This window comes from Saccopteryx leptura, chromosome 3, assembly GCF_036850995.1.
Source record: "Saccopteryx leptura isolate mSacLep1 chromosome 3, mSacLep1_pri_phased_curated, whole genome shotgun sequence".
Taxonomy (NCBI): domain Eukaryota; kingdom Metazoa; phylum Chordata; class Mammalia; order Chiroptera; family Emballonuridae; genus Saccopteryx; species Saccopteryx leptura.
In genome coordinates, this window is record NC_089505.1 from 278328261 (window position 1) to 278347955 (window position 19695).

At 40.5% G+C, this 19695-nt stretch overlaps 1 protein-coding gene across 3 annotated transcripts in view; it reads left to right on the forward strand.

Annotated features, from left to right (window-relative positions):
- Positions 1-16053, forward strand: part of SRSF7 (serine and arginine rich splicing factor 7) — an 87861-nt gene extending 71808 nt beyond the window's left edge. Inside the window, exons 1-8 of one of the 3 annotated variants that reach the window (XM_066378465.1) lie at positions 6800-7410; positions 8398-8578; positions 9198-9377; positions 10245-10319; positions 10403-10504; positions 11854-11907; positions 14762-14797; positions 15758-16053. In XM_066378465.1, the coding sequence (XP_066234562.1) occupies positions 7383-7410; positions 8398-8578; positions 9198-9377; positions 10245-10319; positions 10403-10504; positions 11854-11907; positions 14762-14797; positions 15758-15812 (711 nt within the window). In that variant the 5' untranslated portion in view covers positions 6800-7382 and the 3' untranslated portion in view covers positions 15813-16053. Of the gene's footprint in view, positions 1-6799; positions 7411-8397; positions 8579-9197; positions 9378-10244; positions 10320-10402; positions 10514-11853; positions 11908-14761; positions 14798-15757 lie in introns of those variants that run through there. The other 2 variants (XM_066378462.1, XM_066378459.1) reach the window with 2 other exon arrangements.
- The last annotated feature ends 3642 nt before the right edge of the window (positions 16054-19695 follow it).

The window sequence follows — 19695 nt, forward strand, 5'->3', positions numbered from 1 at the left end:
AGATGGTCGAACCCATCATCTACTCTACACTGTCTCCCTTTTTCTTCCCCCATACTCATCAGTGATTGATATCCAAGCCCTGGCAATTCCAGGCACAGTAATTTATAAATTAGGTACATAGTAACTAGTAGTAAAATACACCAATTATAATAAAAGTTATGTGAATGTGGTCTGTCTGACAAATGATGTGCTAATCCAGACAGTTACTAAGTGATTAAAGTGCAGGTAGTATATACAGCATGGATATGTTGGACAAAGGGGGATTCACGTCCTGGGTGGGATGGAGCAGAATGGCCCAATAGGTCATCACACTATTAGAATGGTACGTATTTATAACTTGTAAATTGTGCCCTGGCTGGATAGTTCTGTTGGTTTGAGTGTCAGCCTGGGAGCCAAAGGCTGCCGGTTCAATCCCTGGTCAGGGCACATACAGAAACATATGTTTCTGTCTCTCTATCTCCTCCCCCACTTCCCTCTCTTCTCACTTTAAAATCAATAAAAAAAATTTTAAACTTGTAAATTATTTTTAGAATTTTCTATTTAATATTTATTGGCTCCAGCTTATTGGTAACTGACACCATGGAAAACAAAACTACAGGTAAGGAGGGACCTACTCTACATATAATTGAAATTTAAAACCTACTGCTGGGCCCTGGCTGGTTAGCTCAGTGGACAGAGTCTCAGCCCAGCGTGTAGATGTCCTGGGTTCGATTCCTGGTCAGGACACACATGAGAAGCAACCATTTGCTTCCTTTCCCATTACTCCTTCTCTCTCTCTTTCCCTCTTTGCTGGGTGTGGGGGTGCATGCAGGAGTCTATTTACTCTCACTTAAAAAAAATCAATAAAAATTTAAGAAATAAAACACTGCCAAACTGACCCTCAAGAATATCATATTATTTCACATTTCCATTAGTGGGTATAAGTGCCGATTTCACTGCACTCCTGACAAAAAAAAGTACGCTGTTTTAATTTGCATTTTTACTACGATAAACTTTTTTTTCATTTTATTCTTTCTTTGCTTTTCTGAACTGTTTCTGATTTTTTTTCTATTTTTAATTGGGTAAATTCATGCTTTGTTCTTTTTCTAAATATATATATTTTTTACTTTATTGATTTTACAGAGAGAGGAAAGGAGAGAGAGAGGAACAACAATCTGTTCCTTTCATTAAAAAACTAGAGGAGCGCCTGACCAGGCGGTGGCGCAGTGGATAGAGCATCGGACTGGGATGTGGGGGACCCAGGTTTGAGAGGCCGAGGTCGCCAGCTAGAGCACGGGCTCATCTGGTTTGAGCAAAGCTCACCAGCTTGGACCCAAGGTCGGTGGCTTGAGCAAGGGGTTACTGGTTCTGCTGAAGGCCCACGGTCAAGGCACATATGAGAAAGCAATCAATGAACAACTAAGGTGTCGCAACGAAAAACTAATGATTGATGCTTCTCATCTCTCTCCGTTCCTGTCTGTCTGTCCCTATCTATACCTCTCTCTGACTTTCTATCTCTGAAATAAAAACTAAAAAAACTCTAAAACTGGAGGAGCATTTTAATAAAAAAATAAGAAAGACATATTCACAGAACAAAGGATGGCTCTTTCCTAAGGGAGACTAGTTGCCAACAGTCCCTATTTTTTTGGATTTGAGAAATTTTCATCACGGTTCACAGTGACAGTCCTTGCAGCAGCATTTGGGAATCAATGCTCTCACTATTCTGCAATTATTTTTTTTCTTTTTACTTATTTATTGGGGTGACATGGTTAAAAAAATTATACAGGTTCAGGTGCACAATTCAACAACACATCATCAGTACCCTGTATTGAGTGTTCACCACTCCAAGTCAAGTTCACCATTCTGTAATTCTATATCTTAGTCTCATCTGGAAAACAAAGTGATTAGACTAATGATCTAATTCAGAGATCCTTCTATCTCTGAATTTCAAGCCATTTCTTTCACATGTAGTCTAAACTTAATTATCTATTTAAGTGTTGTAGTGTCTTATTGGTTTTAAAATACATTTTTTTGTTTTTGTTTTTTAAAGAAGTGCCTACAGGTGGTGCTGGGTAGCTCAGTTGGTTAGAGCATCATCCCAATATACCAAGGTTGCAGGTTCAATCCCTGGTCGGGGCACATAAAGACTAAATCATTGCAGGCATGGATAGGTGGCATAATGGATTGATATTTCTCTCTCTCTCTAAAATCAATCAATCATATTAAAAATAAAAAAATATGTGCTTAATCTCACAAGAATTAGCTTCAAAGACTAAACTTTGTATAAAAAGAGACAATTTCTCCACTGCTCATGAACACGTATCTCCCCATTCCCCAGGCAAATACTTTTGCATATAACCCTTAACAAGGTTTCAGCATTTCATTTTGGAATTCCTGGGGATTTACTTTACTTTTCTTTTTTTAAATATTATTTATTGATTTTATCTGGAGAGGGAGATAGAGAAAGATAGATTTGTTCCTGTATACGCCCTGACTGGGGATCAAACCCACAACCTTGGTGTATCCAGATGATGCTCTAACAGTCTAACCCAGGGGTAATCAACCTTTTTATACCTACTGCCCCCTTTTCATCTTTGTTAGTAGTAAAATTTTCTAACCACCCATGGGTTCCACAGTAATGGTGATTTATAAAGTAGGGAAATTACTCTATAAATTTATAAAGCAGAGTTACAGCAGGTTAAAGCATAAAATAATAATTACTTACCAAGTACTTTATGTCGGATTTTTGCTAAGTTCAGCAGAATAAATCTTTATAAAACAACTTACTATAATTAAATCTATCTTTTTATTTATACTTTGGTTGCTCCGCTACCGCCCACCAAGAAAGCTGGAATGCCCACTAGAGGGCAGTAGGGACCAGGTTGACTACGACTAGTAACCAGTCAAGCTATCCAGCCAGGGCAGAATTTACTTTCCAAGAACAAAATTTCCTTTTCTGAGTTGTTGCTTCTTATATGTCAGATTGTTTTTCTCTCTGTGGATTGGGTTGAAGAAGAAAAGTGACAATTTCCCTTACTGAAGTCAATGAGTGATCAGACAAAGACGTCTTAGGAGTGGCCACTTAAGGCTGGTCACCACATTCCAGAGGTCTAGTCTCTAGCTTTGCAGAAACAAATTTCAATTTTGTCAATGCACCCAGATCACATCAAACTTTTAGAAGCTTACAAAGGTTAGTCAGACTACTGCTACTACTACTGCTCTTCCTCCTCCACCTTCTACTAACATTTATTGAATAATGCTAGACGTTTTGCAATGTTATTTACTTGTTTTACCTCATTGACTCCGAAAAACAACTCTCTGAGATAGTTACTATTATGAAACCCCACTTTTTTTTAATAGAATTGTTTTAGTTTTGTTTTGGGGGTTCTTTTTTTTTTTTTTTTAACATTTTACTTATTGACTTTCAGAGAGAGGAGAGAGAGGAGAGAGAGAGAGAGAGAGAAAGTGTGTGGGGGAATAGGAAGCATCAGCTCGCAGCAGTTGCTTCTCCCACGTGCCTTGACCGGGCAGGCAAGTCAGGGTTTCTGACCAGGCGACCTCAGCATTACAGGTTGAGGCTTTATCTGCTGCGACATCACACTGTCAGGCAAAACCCCGCTTTTCAGATGAGGTAATGGAAGTACTGGTAGATGAAAAACTTGACCAGGGTGGGGCCACGCTTCAAGCCCGTTACTGTCACACTCCACATGCTTACGTTCTTAATTATTACACTGCACCACCTCTCCTAAGAAAAGGATGTATGAACTAAAATCACTTTTATTAACTTAGAGTAGAACATATGCTTTTCCAGAGACTAGAAAATGAGTGCCAAAACATCAGACAAAGGAAAGTCAAAGGTCTTGAGCAGTATTTCTCTAAATAACATAGGTTCTCTTCTTCTAAAATGGTGATGGATAAACTGCTAAACTCTAAAGTCTAACTAATCTAGCCCTCTAGTTAAGACACCAACCAAGCTTACTGAATTCCTTTCATGAATATTCTTTCTTTAGAGAAAGAACAACACAATTGATTAGTTTAACAATTGATGGTTACAGTTTCACACTTTTTAATACAATCAGGCATTCCTCCAAAAGCCTCATTCTTCCTAGGTTCTTTTACTCTGCAGTCACCCATTATGGTAATATTTATATTAGCAGGGCACTCCTGCATCACATTTTTCTTCTTCCTAGTTTCGCTCTATGAAGATGGTCAAAGCACTGGCTTTCTTTAACTGTTGTCCCAACCTACCCCAGACTTAAGTACTGACTGTCGTCCAACACTTGGGTAATGAAAAGTCAAATTTTTTATACTATGAAAAAATTATAAATATGCTTCTAACATGCATTCCAGATGAAACATAAGATTATGAAATGTTGAAAAAAGAAAGTTGTAGTTGTTTCGATTGACCATACATACAACAGCACATACATAAATAGATATTAAAAGACTAGTCTTTGTAACTACAGACTATTTTGTTGGGTTAAAAAAATCAATACATGTGCAAAAGTCTAAACTTGATTTTCTTGTTTTAATGTTTTCATATCCAAGCTAAGATGGTAAAAATGACTTAAAAGTGAAACTAAAATGAAGAAGAAAATAAGATAAAAAGTGAACTTTTTCTTTAATGCTTCCCTGGAAATAGTGATCTAGGAAATGTAGATAAATTTTGAAAGCTGCTGTAAAAAGATTAAGAATTACCCCCTAAAACACTAAAAACATTCTCAATGTTAACAACAATGTGTTAAGAATTACTCAATATTTCATATTAGTAAATAGAATATTTGTTGAACTGAATTAAGTAGCTTTAACATTCAAACTGAATCTGAGAATGTAATCTTAATTTAACACAGAATCCTAGAGGCAAAAATGTCAGTGAAACTTATTTCAAAAGAATCAGCAGAATAAAAGTACTCCTTACAATAGAATCTCCCAAATTTAGATTGTCATTTAGTGAAAAGAAATGGTTACATCAGGGGTCCCCAAACTTTTCACACAGGGGGCCAGTTCACTGTCCCTCAGACCATTGGAGGGCTCGACTATAAAAAAAACTATGAACAAATCCCTATGCATACTGCACATATCTTATTTTAAAGTAAAAAGACAAAACAGAAACAAATACAATATTTAAAATAAAGAACCTGTAAATTTAAAACAACAAACTGACCAATATTTCAATGGGAACTATGCTCCTCTCACTGACCACCAATGAAAGAGGTGCCCCTTCCAGAAGCGCGGTGGGGCCGGATAAATGGCCTCAGGGGGCCGCATGCTGCCCGCGGCCGTAGTTTGGGGACCCCTGGGTTACATGTTCTTAGAGAAAGAGTGTTCACTATAATAGTGTACAGAAATAGTACACAGTACTGCTATTTTTTTCATGGCAACCATGTTAGCAAAGCCCAGCCTAGAATCGGCTCTTTTAATAGAAATAAATAGATGTAATTAATTTATCAAAGTGCCTGTCTCCTAGAGGCAGGCAAGTCAGTCAGGGTTAACCTCTCTCCTTTAATGTGCTTGAAAGCAGTTTGTTTTAAGTTGAAAAATTGCTTCTTTTTATATTGTTAGCATTATTACTGGCTTAGAATTCCCTTCTGTACACTAGATTCTGTGTTCAGAGCCAAAAACTATTTATTGAGGCCTATTAGGAGCTATGCAGTATAATAAGTACTATTTCTCCCAAGTTCTAACCAGAACCAACCCAACTTGGTGCCAGAGATAGACCAGATCTCGGGCATTCAGGGTGGTATGGCCGTTGACTGATTATCTTTTGAATAAATTCTCTGTTTTGTCCAACAGCAATTTTCATAAATTCTTAAGAGGAGAAAATATAAATAGTGAGATTCTATAGAATTAATACTGTAGTCTACTTTTCAGAGACTTAAAATAAAAATATCTTTATGGTTTTATCCTTTTGAGAAGAATTGTGTAAAGTAGATGAAGACAAAAATCATTAAGACTAATGGAAAACAAATATACTATATAGAACTTCTATTTTGTTGCTAGAGTTCCTTGACACAGTAATTCTTTTCATAATTTGATAAATCTGAAAAAATATATAAATTCATAGCATTACCTGGGGAGAATCCATATTCTCTCCTGAATAAAGGCTTCTTCAGCTAATCCTCTTTTCTTCTATACTGTGTATCCCACACCTATACACACTGGGTGAAGATACAGCAGGTGAAAAAAGTACAGATACCTAAGGAATTCTTTTATGTGAAACATTTCCAATTCGTGTATCCCAAGTATTTATGGGTCATGGTAAAAAAAAAAAAAAAAAAAAGTTAAATCTGAATTTGTATAATCGGTGTCTGGAAAATGCAATGTGTAAAATCAATACTGGATTTTAAGTGATTGTAACGAAAAAGAATGTTTCCATATATTTGCAATATAGAGTGGCTAAGCAGCAAGCAGCAGCTACTAAAAGACTTAAGTCCCAGACTTAAGGATCTGAGTGTTTAGTGGCTGAGATGTGTTACTACAATACAAAGCAAAAAGAACTAGAAGGGACGCACAAATCGAGTGTGCTTCAAATGCAAATAATTTCAGAATTGCCACTAGACAAAATGCTTTAAGGATTTAGTTTTGTCACAATTTCAACATAAGACGAAAGAAGAAACTCTACACCTTTGTTGCCCCCCCCCCCCCCCGCCACCTACCCACCCCCGCCCTGCTCCCTGCCTCCAAGAACTCTGAACGTGTTGGTGAAAATTGGTGGCTGGTTCTTAAGGGATAGGCGGGTCGGTACAGGAATGGCGATCCCTCGAGGTGTCACTTCTTCTGAGGCGTATAATGCAGAGCCCACTACAGAGCCCACTACTCAGGTGGCGGAGTTCCTGGAGTTCTCAGCCTGGCTCTGATGAGCCCCAAAGATCAGAGTAGTGGTCTGGGCCAGTCTGACAACAGAACGGTGGCGACGGCTGCAACATCAGCAGTTATATTTTACAGCCTTTCATAAGGCCAGTTTAATGCACCTGTAATAAGTACTAGAGCTGCGGTCCCTAGAGTGGGGAAATGAGACGGGGAAGGGAGGAGGGAACGGAAAGGAGAAGGGATCAGAAAAACGGGGAGGATAGGGGCGGGACACCGCGGGGTAGACCAAGGGTTTACAGGCGGGATTCTGACGTTCCCATGGAAACGTATCCCTCCGCCTGTGATTGGTGTTTTAGTTTCTTCGGTTTCCTTCCGCGTCGCTTCTCCGCTGTTTCTACCCGTCTCCTTTGTGCCGCGCAGAACGCTAAGATAACGCATGCGCAAAGAAACCGGTCCGTCGCATATATAAACCGGAACTCACGCTCTTCCTCGTAGTGTCGCTGGACCGTTGGCGTGTTAGGGATTGTGGGTTTTGTATTCCTCGATTCCTGGTCACTGCGAGCTGAGAGAGCAGAGCTCGCGGGACAGTCACTATGTCGCGTTATGGGCGGTACGGAGGAGGTGAGCGGCTAGGGCCCAGTGAGGGACGTTGTTGTGGGCGTAGCGAGTGTTGCGAGGCCGGGGGGCTGGCGCGGCGGTTGGGAGACGGTTATTCCGCGTGCGTAATGGCGGCCTCGGCGCATGGCGTCCGAAGCCGGAGGCAGCAGGGGCGGGATATTAAAAGAGACGGGGGATGGCGGGTGTAGGTCTGTGTCGAGGGCCGTGCTGCTGCTCGGGCGTTTTCGTCTGGCGCACCAGCCCAGGTCATGCCCACGGTCACTGTTTTCGTGTCCCCCTTCCTCAATCCGCTCGTCGCCCCCCACACCCCCCTCCTGCCCTCGGCTGCCATTTTGCGCACATTGACGAGCGTGGTGGCGCATTTCCTTGGCACTTTCCCGCCACTTTAGGGGACAGGCCTGCTGGCAGCTATAAAATCAAGGATGACTTTGAGCCTGAACAAAACTGGCCCCAGCTTCGAGCTGCGGTTTTTCGTCATACACTCGGTCGAATTGCGGAGTGGGTACGGAGACGTAGTCTTGTCGTCCGGCGGCTGGTTTCTTTTCTTTTAGCTCTTTCGAGCGCGGTTTATTACTGGGGCGGGAGCTGGAGTCTTAGATGAGCCTGCGCCCGGGGCGGTTGCCGCGGAGGACGAGAGCCGGCGCAGCCCTGCTCTCCCGGTCCGGCCTTCGGTGGGGCGCCCGACGCCGCTGCCGCCACGGGTCCGCGCGCTCCCAGGACGTCGGGGGCGTGGCCGGGGCGGAGCCCGCCGTACGCCTGGGAATATCCTACCATTCATCGTTACACGTGTATTGGAGGTTCCCCCCACTTTATTAGAATTCTTGTCATACGCCTAGCTTTTCGAAATTTTCAGACTTTGCTGATGTTGAGGCCAAACTTAATCCTTGACAGAGCACTAAACGTGCTTTGCACAGTTTTAAGGTAAAGTATTATTCAAACTTGGGTCAAATGTTGCATAACATTCATCTTTCTTTTTGCATTTTTAAACAGAAACCAAGGTGTATGTTGGTAACCTGGGAACTGGTGCTGGCAAAGGAGAGTTAGAAAGGGCTTTCAGTTATTATGGTCCATTAAGAACTGTGTGGATTGCGAGAAATCCTCCAGGATTTGCCTTTGTGGAATTTGAAGACCCTAGAGATGCAGAAGATGCAGTGCGAGGCCTGGATGGCAAGTAAGTAAGATGTCCGTGTGGAAACTTAGAATATAGTCCAGCGGGTTGGTTAATGAGCTAGGTGCTAAGCTCTGATTCTGTAGTTTAGAGATTATAATTAGCTCATCATTTTACTTCAGAAAGGGAGCAAAGGTGCGTTGGAAGGACTTACAAAGACAGCTAATGTTTGTAAAAGCAGAATGGTTGAAAAGTTCTAGCCCTGGCCTGTTGGCTCAGTGGTAGAGCGTTGGACTGGCTTGTAGGAGTCCCGGGTTCGATTCCCGGCCAGGGCACACAAGAGAAGCGCCCATCTGCTTCTCCACCCCTCTCCCTCCCCTCTCTGTCTCTCTCTTCCCCTCTCGCAGCCAAGGCTCCATTGGAGCAAAGTTGGCCCAGGCGCTGAGGATGGCTCTGACCTCTGCTTCAGGCACTCGAATGGCTCTGGTTGCAGCAGAGTGACGCCCCTGGTGGGCGTGCCCGGTGGATCCCGGTCAGGCGTATGCGGGAGTCTGTCTGACTGCCTCTCCGTTTCCAACTTCAGAAAAATACAAAAAAAAAAAAATGAAAGAAAGAAAGAAAAGTTTTAAAACTAGGAAGGTGCATGTTTTTTTAGCATTAGAATTTTTGTTCTTTTTTATAGGGTGATTTGTGGTTCCCGAGTAAGGGTTGAACTATCAACAGGCATGCCTCGGAGATCTCGTTTTGATAGACCACCTGCCCGACGTCCCTTTGATCCCAATGATAGATGTTATGAGTGTGGAGAAAAGGGACATTATGCTTATGATTGTCATCGCTATAGTCGGCGAAGAAGAAGCAGCAGGTATTTATTTTAAAAGAATGGTTGGTATACTAGTTAATCAAGTAAATCCTTTATTAGCAAGGCAGAAACTATTATGTTTGTATAAATTTGACTGTTAATTGTACAGGTGTATTTTACAATTATTGTTTAATTAAACCAATGTTAATATATTAATAATCAACCTGGTCAAAACCTTTCAGGTTTCTTCGTTTGAGTCAGTCGCCTTGATTCAGAATGTCACGAGCCTTATGATATGCTGAGGCGCCTTGCAAATCCGACAATTAAGATCCTCCTAGACCTTGAGGTGATCAGCATAAGAGACCAGATCCCCTCGAGTCATCTACACCTAGCTTCACCTTATTCTTTAAAGGGCAGAAAATTTGAGTCGGTGATCGCCGTAACAGTAAAATTGGCTTACAATTGGGGCCCCCTCCGGTTTAGAAAGAGGAACACCAGATTGACCACATTCCCAACTAGAAAAATCTTCTTGCGTCAATCAAGCCTCACCTGGCTCATTTGGCTGTCAGTTTGATCGTCGTTAGATTGAAGAAAACATCTAGATGCAGCGATCGGCTATAGATACTTCTAGATCGTCTAGATCTACTAGACCATGGGCCAAAGAGGGTCGACCTGCAAACTTGCAAGGTTTATTTTAAATACAAATTACGGTATTTTTTATTGTGTAATTCTAAGATGTAATTCAGCTTTTAACAAATCCTTTTTTAGGTAGTAAAAATAATAATAATGATAATTATAATAGGCCCAGAGTTTGTTTCCAAATGAGACACTAAATTTAAATAGTTTTGAGATTCGATTTCAGCAGAGGCACAAAAACTATAAAAATGAGTGATTATCTAACATTTTGTTTTTTTCTAACCTGAAAAATAGGTCACGCTCTAGATCACATTCGAGATCCAGAGGTAGGCGATACTCTCGCTCACGAAGCAGGAGCAGGGGAAGGAGGTGAGAGATCTTTAATTCAAGTTTTAACAAGCAGTAAAAAACTAATTGCAAATGGACCTAAACCTCTTTGAATTAATTTTTAGGTCAAGATCAGCATCTCCTCGACGATCCAGATCTGTATCTCTCCGTAGATCACGATCAGCCTCCCTCAGACGCTCTAGATCTGGTTCTATAAAAGGATCGACGTATTTCCAGTATGTAACATTTTTCCCCCCCTTATTTGTATTTGGATTGTCATGTCTTAATGACAGTACTAGAATGTCTTAATAAAGTCTAGAAAATTTGGAGTTGATAATTCCACAGATGAGTCAGTAGTAGGGAATGCAACTGGGAAATAACATTGTTCTGTGAGTCTTTAAATGCAGAGATGTCCATCTGTAAAAGTTCTGGACCCTCTCTCTAGGTAAATGAATTTAATTTGATTGCAAGACCCCAAGATGTATATGTCATACTGATTTGGTTTCTCGCTGATATATTGATGGTCTTGAACCATGATTTTCTGATTCAAGAATAAACCCTTACTCAGTTTTGACATCCTTCTTACTGAGCTCTAATCACTTGAGTAATTCAAATCTCAGTTCAGGCCTGACCTTGGTAGTGCAGTGGGTAAAGCGTCAACTTGGAATGCTGGAGTTGCCATTTCTTTTTTATTTTTTATTTTTTTTGTATTTTTCTGAAGCCGGAAACGGGGACAGTCAGACAGACTCCCGCATGCGCCCGACCGGGATCCACCCGGCACGCCCACCAGGGGCGACGCTGCTCTGCCCACCAGGGGGCGATGCTCTGCCCCTCCGGGGCTTCGCTCTGCCGAGACCAGAGCCACTCTAGCGCCTGGGGCAGAGGCCAAGGAGCCATCCCCAGCGCCCGGGCCATCTTTGCTCCAATGGAGCCTTGGCTGCGGGAGGGGAAGAGAGAGACAGAGAGGAAGGAGGGGGGGTGGAGAAGCAAATGGGCGCTTCTCCTATGTGCCCTGGCCGGAAATCGAACCCAGGTCCCCCGCATGCCAGGCCGACTCTCTACCGCTGAGCCAACCGGCCAGGGCCGAGTTGCCATTTCAAAACCCCAGGCTTGCCTGGTTAAGGCACATATGGGAGTTGATGCTTTTGGCTTCTTCCTCCCTTCTCTCTCTCTCGAACACTGTCTTCCCCCCTCTAAAATAAGTAAAAAAAAATCTCAATTCAGGGATCTACGTGACATTGATTTGATTCTTTTAAGGTAAAAGCAAATCATATTATCCTTAAACGAAAGCAAACTACTTTCTTTTGGATTACTATACATTTTAAGAATATTACACCTCTGTAATTGTGACAATCCAGCTCATTATGGATGAGCAAAGCAGATATCGGAAATTGTTTTCTTATTTATTTAATATCAGCTTGTTGAAAATGTGACTCTGTCCAATTCTTGATATAAGGCGAGAGTTGCCTCTTGTGTATTTTCAGCCTCTCTGTTCTGAACCTACCTAATAAGGTGCTCAGGAGATGTTTTAGAAAATGGCTAGTATGCACTAAGGGGTGTAATTTCTGTTTTTTAGATCCCGGTCGAGGTCAAGATCAAGATCCAGGTCTCTTTCACGACCGAGAAGCAGGTAAGGGTAAAAATGTGATTACTGCTCTTATAGTTATATGGCACCAATATCCAAAGAGTTCAAAGTGTTTCGAATTCTTTGAAGTTTTGAGTGTTAACTCTAAGCCTAGGTGTTAGGTGAGAGCATATTATCTCATGAATAAGGTAAACTTAAGAATTTCTTTTGTACCTGACCTACTCTGGCTGACTTTCTGGACAAGAGAATGCCAGGCTATAGTGGAAAAGTTTAGAACAGGGATTGGGAACCTATGGCTTGCGAGCCAGATGTGGCTCTTTTGATGGCTGCATCTGGCTCACAGACAAATCTTTAATAAAAAAAGTAATGTTAAAAAATAAAACATTTCTCATGTATTACAATCCATTCATTTCCTAACGCTCATGGTTGCGGGTGGCTGGTGCCAATCAAAGCTGTCCTCCAGGACAACACTAAATTTTTATTGGATAATACTTAACATACATGGGTCATTGTGAGATCAGGAAGTAAACTTCCTCCTTTTAATCAAGTAGTCAGCTAATTGCACAAACCCTTTTGATGAAGAAGATGGCAAAAAGAAAAAAAGATGAGTATTGTACTGTTCAGCAGGAATGGACAGAGGAATTTGCCTTTGTGTGGATAGAGTAGGTTGTGCAGTGTGTCTAATACGCAATGATAAAATTGCATTGATGAAACGGTCAAATATAAAGCGCACACACCATACTACATTTGCATTGAAATATCCAGCGGGGACAGCAGGAAGAAAGCATGTCAAGAGCTACTGTGCAGAGTGCAAGCTAGTCAGCAGCAACTCCGTGTTTGGACCCAACAAGGTGACTGGAATTCGGCTAGCTTTGCTGGTTCTTTAGCAGTTGTGAGAAATGGAAAGCCATTCACAGATGGGGAGTATGCCAAAACATTCATGCTTGATGTTGTCAATGAACTTTTGAACGACTTTTCGGATAAAGACAAGATAATCAAACGAATAAAAGACATGCCTCTGTCGGCAAGAACTGTTCACGATCATACCATCTTGATGGCAAATCAAATTGAGGCAACACAAGTGAAGGACATAAATGCAGCACCATTTTTTCTCACTTTGGATCAGTCAACAGACATAAGCCATTTATCCCAGTTCAGCGAGATTGCAAGGTATGCTGTCGGTGACACACTACGTGAGGAAAGTCTTGCCATTTGGCCTATGAAAGAGACAACAAGAGGGGAGGATTTATTCAAGTCTATCACTGAGTTCGCTAAAGAAAAAAATTACTGGTGGATAAATTTATTTTGGTGTGTACTGATGATGCTCCGTGCATGGTGGGGAAAAACAGGATTCGTAGGGCTTCTTTGTGAACATGAAAAGAGACCCATCCTAAGTTTTCACTGCATTCTACATCAGGAGGTGCTTTGTGCTCAGATGTGTGACGAGCAGCTTGGTGAGGTGATGTTGCTGGTCATTCGGGTGGTCAACTTTAATGTTGCCCAAGCTTTAAATGATTGCCAGTTTAAAACACTGCTGGATGAAGTTGGGAATGATTATCCTGGTCTGCATCTGCACAGCAATGTGAGTTGGTTGTCAAGAGTGAAAGTGCTCAGCTGTTTTCGGCTTGTCTGAGCGAAATCCGGACTTTTCTTGAAATGAAATACGCCAAGCATTCATTTCTAGTTAGCTAACACTGAGTGGCTCCTGAAGTACTATCTCGTGGGCATGAATGAACATGTGAACCAGGTCAATGTGAAAATGCAAGGCGTTGGAAATACAGTCTTATCCCTTCAACAAGATGTGTTTGCATTTGAAAACAAACTGGAACTTTTCACCGACATTGAAACAGGTCATTTACTACACTTTGAACAACTGGGAGAGTTTAAAGGTGCATGCACAGCGAGTGACCCTGCTCGACATCCTGATCAGCAGCTAGCAGGCTTCACATCTAATCTTCTGCAGTCATTCAAAGCGTGCTTTGGAGAATTTCGTGAGCGCAGTCTGGACATGGCTGAATAAGATCAAGTCACTGAATGAAGATCTGGAAAGACTTGCACGACAGCAAGCAGAGTTGGTGAGCAAACACAAGTGGGGAGAAAAGAAAAAACTTCAACCCGTGGGCAAGCTGATTGTCAAAACTTGGAACGCTCTTCCAGTCATACCACACACTGCAGCGTGTATTAATCTACTGACAATGTTTGGCTCTACGTATGCATGTGAGCAGTCTTTCTCACATCTAAATAACGTTAAGACCAACCTACGATCACATTTAACGGATGGAAGTCTCAATGCCTGCATGAAGCTTAACCTCACCACGTATCAACCAGACTACAAAGCCATCAGCAAAACCATGCAGCACCAGAAGTCGCATTAATGGTAAGAAGTACTGTATTCATCATTGGTTAGCAACAGCATAACAACGTTATTAAAAAGAATTCAGAGACTTATTGTACTTTAAAAATGTTGGCCTTACATAAAAAGCACACGTTTACATGTATTTACTGCTAAACATACTGTATGGTTCTCATGGAATTACATTTTAAAATATTTGGCGTTCATAGCTGTCTCAGCCAAAAAGGTTCCCGACCCCTGGTTTAGAACTTAAGGGTTCTATTTGGAGGCCCTTGTTGGAACTGCTAGGTGTGTGGGAAAGCATTCTAAGATAGTTGTGTTTGTGGCAGATTAAGCATGATAAAAGTAGTTAATTTTATGAAGAACAGTTGGAAGATTTGCTTTGTCAGCAAAAGCGTGTGGTAGGCTTTTATTTTCTTTTTCTCCAGTGTAACTGCAGTCTGACATTTTAATTTTGGGACAGTATGGGGGTTCATTTCATGATATGTGTCTTTGAGAGGGATTGTTTAGTATTTTTTCTTAATAGAATTTCTCATGTTTTAACAGCCGATCAAAGTCCAGATCTCCATCTCCAAAAAGAAGGTAAGCTAAATAATTTGCCAAATTTTAACTGTTAAATATGGCCTCTGCCTAATTTGTTTGCTTACTGCCTACTTTGTAGGCTTTGATTTTGAGCTCTTTGGAGAATTGGTGCTATATACACAAATATGTAAAAAATACTAGCTATTGCCTGACCTGTGGTGGCACAGTGGATAAAGCGTCGACCTGGAAATGCTGAGGTCGCCGGTTTGAAACCCTGGGCTTGCCTGGTCAAGGCACATATGGGAGTTGATGCTTCCAGCTCCTCCCCCCTTCTCTCTCTCTCTGTCTATCTCTCCTCTCTCTCCCTCTCTGTCTCTCTCTCTCCCTCCCTCTCTCCTCTCTAAAAATGAATAAATAAAATAAAATTTAAAAAAACAACAACTAGCTAATAAGTTTCTTAGAGGATTGCTTTTCCTGCTTCAATATCACTACACTTTTGTTGGAAATAATTCAGTCATAAAATGTTAGAATGATGATGCTGCATTTAGTCTTGTAAACCTCTTCTAGTTGCTACTTAATAATCCCAGAAAGCCCCAAATTTAGTTTCTTTAATTAAATGTTGCAATTTCTTTTTAATTTATTTAATAATTTTAGAGAGAAACATTAATTTGTTGTTCCACCTATTTATGCATTTATTGGTTGATTCTTGTATGTGCCCTGACCGGATGAGACCTGCAACCTTGGTCCATTGTGGTAATGTTCGAACCAGCTGAACTACCTGACCAGGGCCAATCTTGCAATTTTAGCAGGGTTAAAATTAAAAGCCTCATCTTAAGCAGGGACAGAGGATTTATATATAATAGGTCTTTTATGTAATTTTTAGGTCCCTGTCATAGAAACTTAGTTTCTTTGGCCACCTTTGAATTGATGGAAACTGAGTTTTGCCCTGACATGTTCAGAACAAGAAGAGTAAGTTTCAGTAGACACTAATGGTTCCAAACTTAATGTTTTTCTTTTTAGTCGTTCCCCATCAGGAAGTCCGCGAAGAAGCGCAAGTCCTGAAAGAGTGGACTGAAGTTCTCAAGTTCACCTTTTAGGGAAATGTTATTTTGTTTACATTATTATAAGGGATTTGTGATGTTTGTAAAATGTAACCTAGAAGAAGGGTTTTCAACCATCTAATCAAAATGGATCTGGATTATTACTCTGTAAATTCACAGCAGTAAGATAATATAAATGTTGAATGTATTAACATCTTATGGTTTGAAAATGTGGGTTTTTATTTGGCACATTTAAATAAAATGTTTCTCTCTAGATTTTTGATCTGTGTTCAATATTAATACTCAATTGGTAAGCTTCAGTAGTCAAGCTTGATAGCAACCATATTCATACAGACCTACATCAATGTTTTAATGGTGTTTTAAATCCTCAGCATCATTACCTTTAGTATACATACACTTGGAAAATTTCCTTTCACCCTAGAGCTTTTAGATAAATACTCCCAAAGGATGAACGCTTCCTGACAAGCCCCTGATTTTATTAATTGGAGTTGTTATATGTTGTCAGGCTTATTCCCCATCTGTCAAGGTAGAAGAACCACTGACTTGCCTGGAAATAGCCTGACAAGAACTAAACACAGCTTATTAATAAATGATAAAAGAAGTAATTGAGCTTGATGCTCAAGGCACTGAATTTTCTGAACACTAGATATAGTGACTGAGGTATTCAGGTTATTAGATGAGATGGTGTCAAATCAGAACTCCCATTTTAGGAAGTTCTCGGTGTCATTTTGTTTTCAAGATTAGCCAATTTTATACCTACATTTTTGCATGTTTGAGGAATTGTCTAAATTTGGGACAAAACATCTTGTAAACCAGCTTTGCAAAATTGTCCAACCCAGAAACTCCTCTATCTCTTCAAATTAATGATTGCCTTATTCTGAGCAGAGATCTGTTAATTCCCAAGTTAGATTTTTTTTTAGTTCTTTCCCAACCCCCAACATACTTTATCTTATTTTGCCAGGCTGGTGCAGTCATTAAAGATGTCAATCAGAAATGTTAATGAGATGCAGTTTTGTAAAGCTCATATATTTAGCTATACCTTATGTAGTTTTTGGTCGCATCTGGTAGACCCTAGAATATAGCCAGTAGATTCTTTATTTAGACTTTATCTTTAGTAGGGCAGTAACAGTTCATTTTGTTTGCTGATCAAGCTTTGCCTGCTAATTTTCTAGCCTTGGTGCAAAAAAAAAGATGAAGCAAAGGAAATGACCGTTGCCTGTGGGGCACAGGTGTCCGTCGTGTCCATTTCCTTAGGCTTAACAAAGTTACTGGATAGCACTGCAATTTGGGAATGCTGGTCTGCCTCAAAGTATTTGGTGTGAATGATTAGTATGTTGGAAGTTTGGATACTTTGTTCTTGGCATTTTGAAATCTGGCTGAATTCTGGTTGGTTTCAAACTAATTGGCAAGCTTATTTGTTGCACTTGGTCAGTTTTAATTAATTTGTATTATATAAAGCTAAGTTTACTCAATAAATCTGTAGAGAACAAACAATCCTGATACTCAATTTTTGGAAGTCGGATTTCTGAGATAAGTGTAGAAATAACTTTGGTAGCTTTGGGACGGATTACTAGCAGTTGCTAAAGAGAAAAGGATAAAAGATATAGAGGGGGAGGAGTAGGAGCAAAAATGATTTTAAGAAACAAGCACAGGAAATTCTACCCTTATGGGAAGGTTATATAGGCAAATACCTTTCATACCATTGACTATAACTCAGTACCCCTGTGTTCAGTAGTCTAAAAGTGGTAACAGTTTGTAGTGCACTTGTCTGCTTTTAGAGGTTAAGACTGCTACTAGGTTTTGTGACTGAGTTGAAAAGGGTTGGTCCAGACTCAAATCATTCTAAATTTTAAACATGGCTCCAGTTAGTAGCTTACAATATGTCAGACATGCTTTAGACATAGAGCCTTACCTGATCCTCTCCCAGGGATAGAGAGGGAAGTATGCATACCCTTGACTTCACAGTGGTAGTTCTCCCTTAGGCTTTGAACTAGGCTAAGTAACAAGTGAAAGTGTGATCCTACTTCTTGGCACTGTCTCTTCTGAGGACAGAAAATAGGGGGCCTGAAATGCTGTTAACTTGAGACTTGTTAAATGAATGGTCATGTAGGATTGTGGTTGTCATCTTTGTGTAGCCTATCTTGAATTCTGAAGGAGCCCAGTGATTTCCAAGATACATAAAACTAGTAGGAATAGGAAGCTCTAAAAGGACAAGTTGGCAGAAAGTAAAGAATAAATAGTAATGAATTCATTAGATTGGGCTTAAAGAGCAACTCTTGCTTAGAGACCTTTTTAGGGCTGCGCTATATAACCTAGAAGATGTATACATAATTGAATAGTTGGGAAGACACAAAGCAAAGAAGGTGAAACATAGTTACCAGAAATACCAGAGGCCTGGCTGTCAGAGCATTTGGAGTGGGGAGAACTGGTGACAAGTCAAAATGGGGCAAAGAGGCCTAGGCAGTGGTATGATAATATTAAGTTGTTATATTCAGACTTGACTTTTAATAAAGAGGGAGAAAGCACCAATAAACAATTTCAAAGCCACATTGTCACTTAATCCCCACAACAAAATAGTACAGTTAACCCCCTTCACAGAAGAGGTTTGTAACTTGCCTCAGAGTGATTGATAATTTAATCCTCTACTATTAATCTGCTGATAAGAAAAGTTTGAATCCTGCTGATGGTTTTAAAGCCCTTACTCTTTAATCATAAAGTACATACTTTATTGCTCCTTTAAAACAAAAGCACATGGAAAAGTCAAAATATGAGAAAATAGACAACCAATGCTCCTCCCATTGTAGGTTATACCATTGTTTATAATTTGGCAATTTTCCTTCCATACCTGTTGGGGAAAGATGCTGATTATAAGGATTATTCTGGAGCACACGGAATGTAGTAGCCATTAAATTTAAGGTCACTCTCAAACTTTGCTTTTGTGTTTTTCCACAAGCCACTGGCTCAACCTATTTTCGTTTCATTTTAGCCTTGATAATACACTCGATATATATACAGTTAGGTTTCCTAGCCAGACTCAGCCACCCAGTTGACTCCAGCCATTGAAACCAGTTATGTAGACTAGGCATATATACATAGATATTTTTTCTTTTAACAATATAATACACCTAGCTTTTCTCATTTAGTATCTTTCATATAAGTAAACATGGCTCTTCCTTTTTTATTTTAATGTTGCTTACTATTTAGTTGCCTGGATGTTGCATAATCCAGGCAGTAAAATTTTGTGCCCCTTCAATGTGCCAGGTACTGCTAGCCTTGGAGTACAGCAGTGAACAGTCTATCCTTACGGAGCTTAAATTCTGAAGAGGCGAACAAACATCGGGTGGGTAATAACTGATAACGTAAAAGAATGAGGCACAGGGAGGGTAAGAGGTGTTGGGAGCTGGCTGTTATCATGTAAAGGATCTAAGGAGGCCTCTGAAAGTGACATTTGAGCTAGTGAGGGAGTAAGCCACATTTACTTTTGGGGAAAGAGCTTTCTAGGCAGAGGGCGCAGTAAGTGCAAAGGCCCTAAAGTAGTTTGCGTTGTTGGAGTGTAAGGAGGCCATTAGGAAGTGAACAGAGAGTGGCACAGGAAGGCAGGGGGATCATGTAGGACTTGGTATGTCCTAGAAAGGAGTCTTCCTTTAGAGTTTTGAGCAAATAGGAATTGAATTAGTTCCTTATTGATAGATACGAGGGTTGTTTCTAATTACTATCTCAATGCTGCAGTGAGTATCCTTGTACAATACATTGCACATATGAATCTGCATATGTAGGAAAATCCCCAGAAAGAATTGTTTGGTCTAAGAGTATGTGCGTTTATATATATTTTTGCTCGGTAATGTTAGTTTTCCCTGGTGGCAATGTGTAGGAGTGCCTGTTTTCCTGTACCATTGC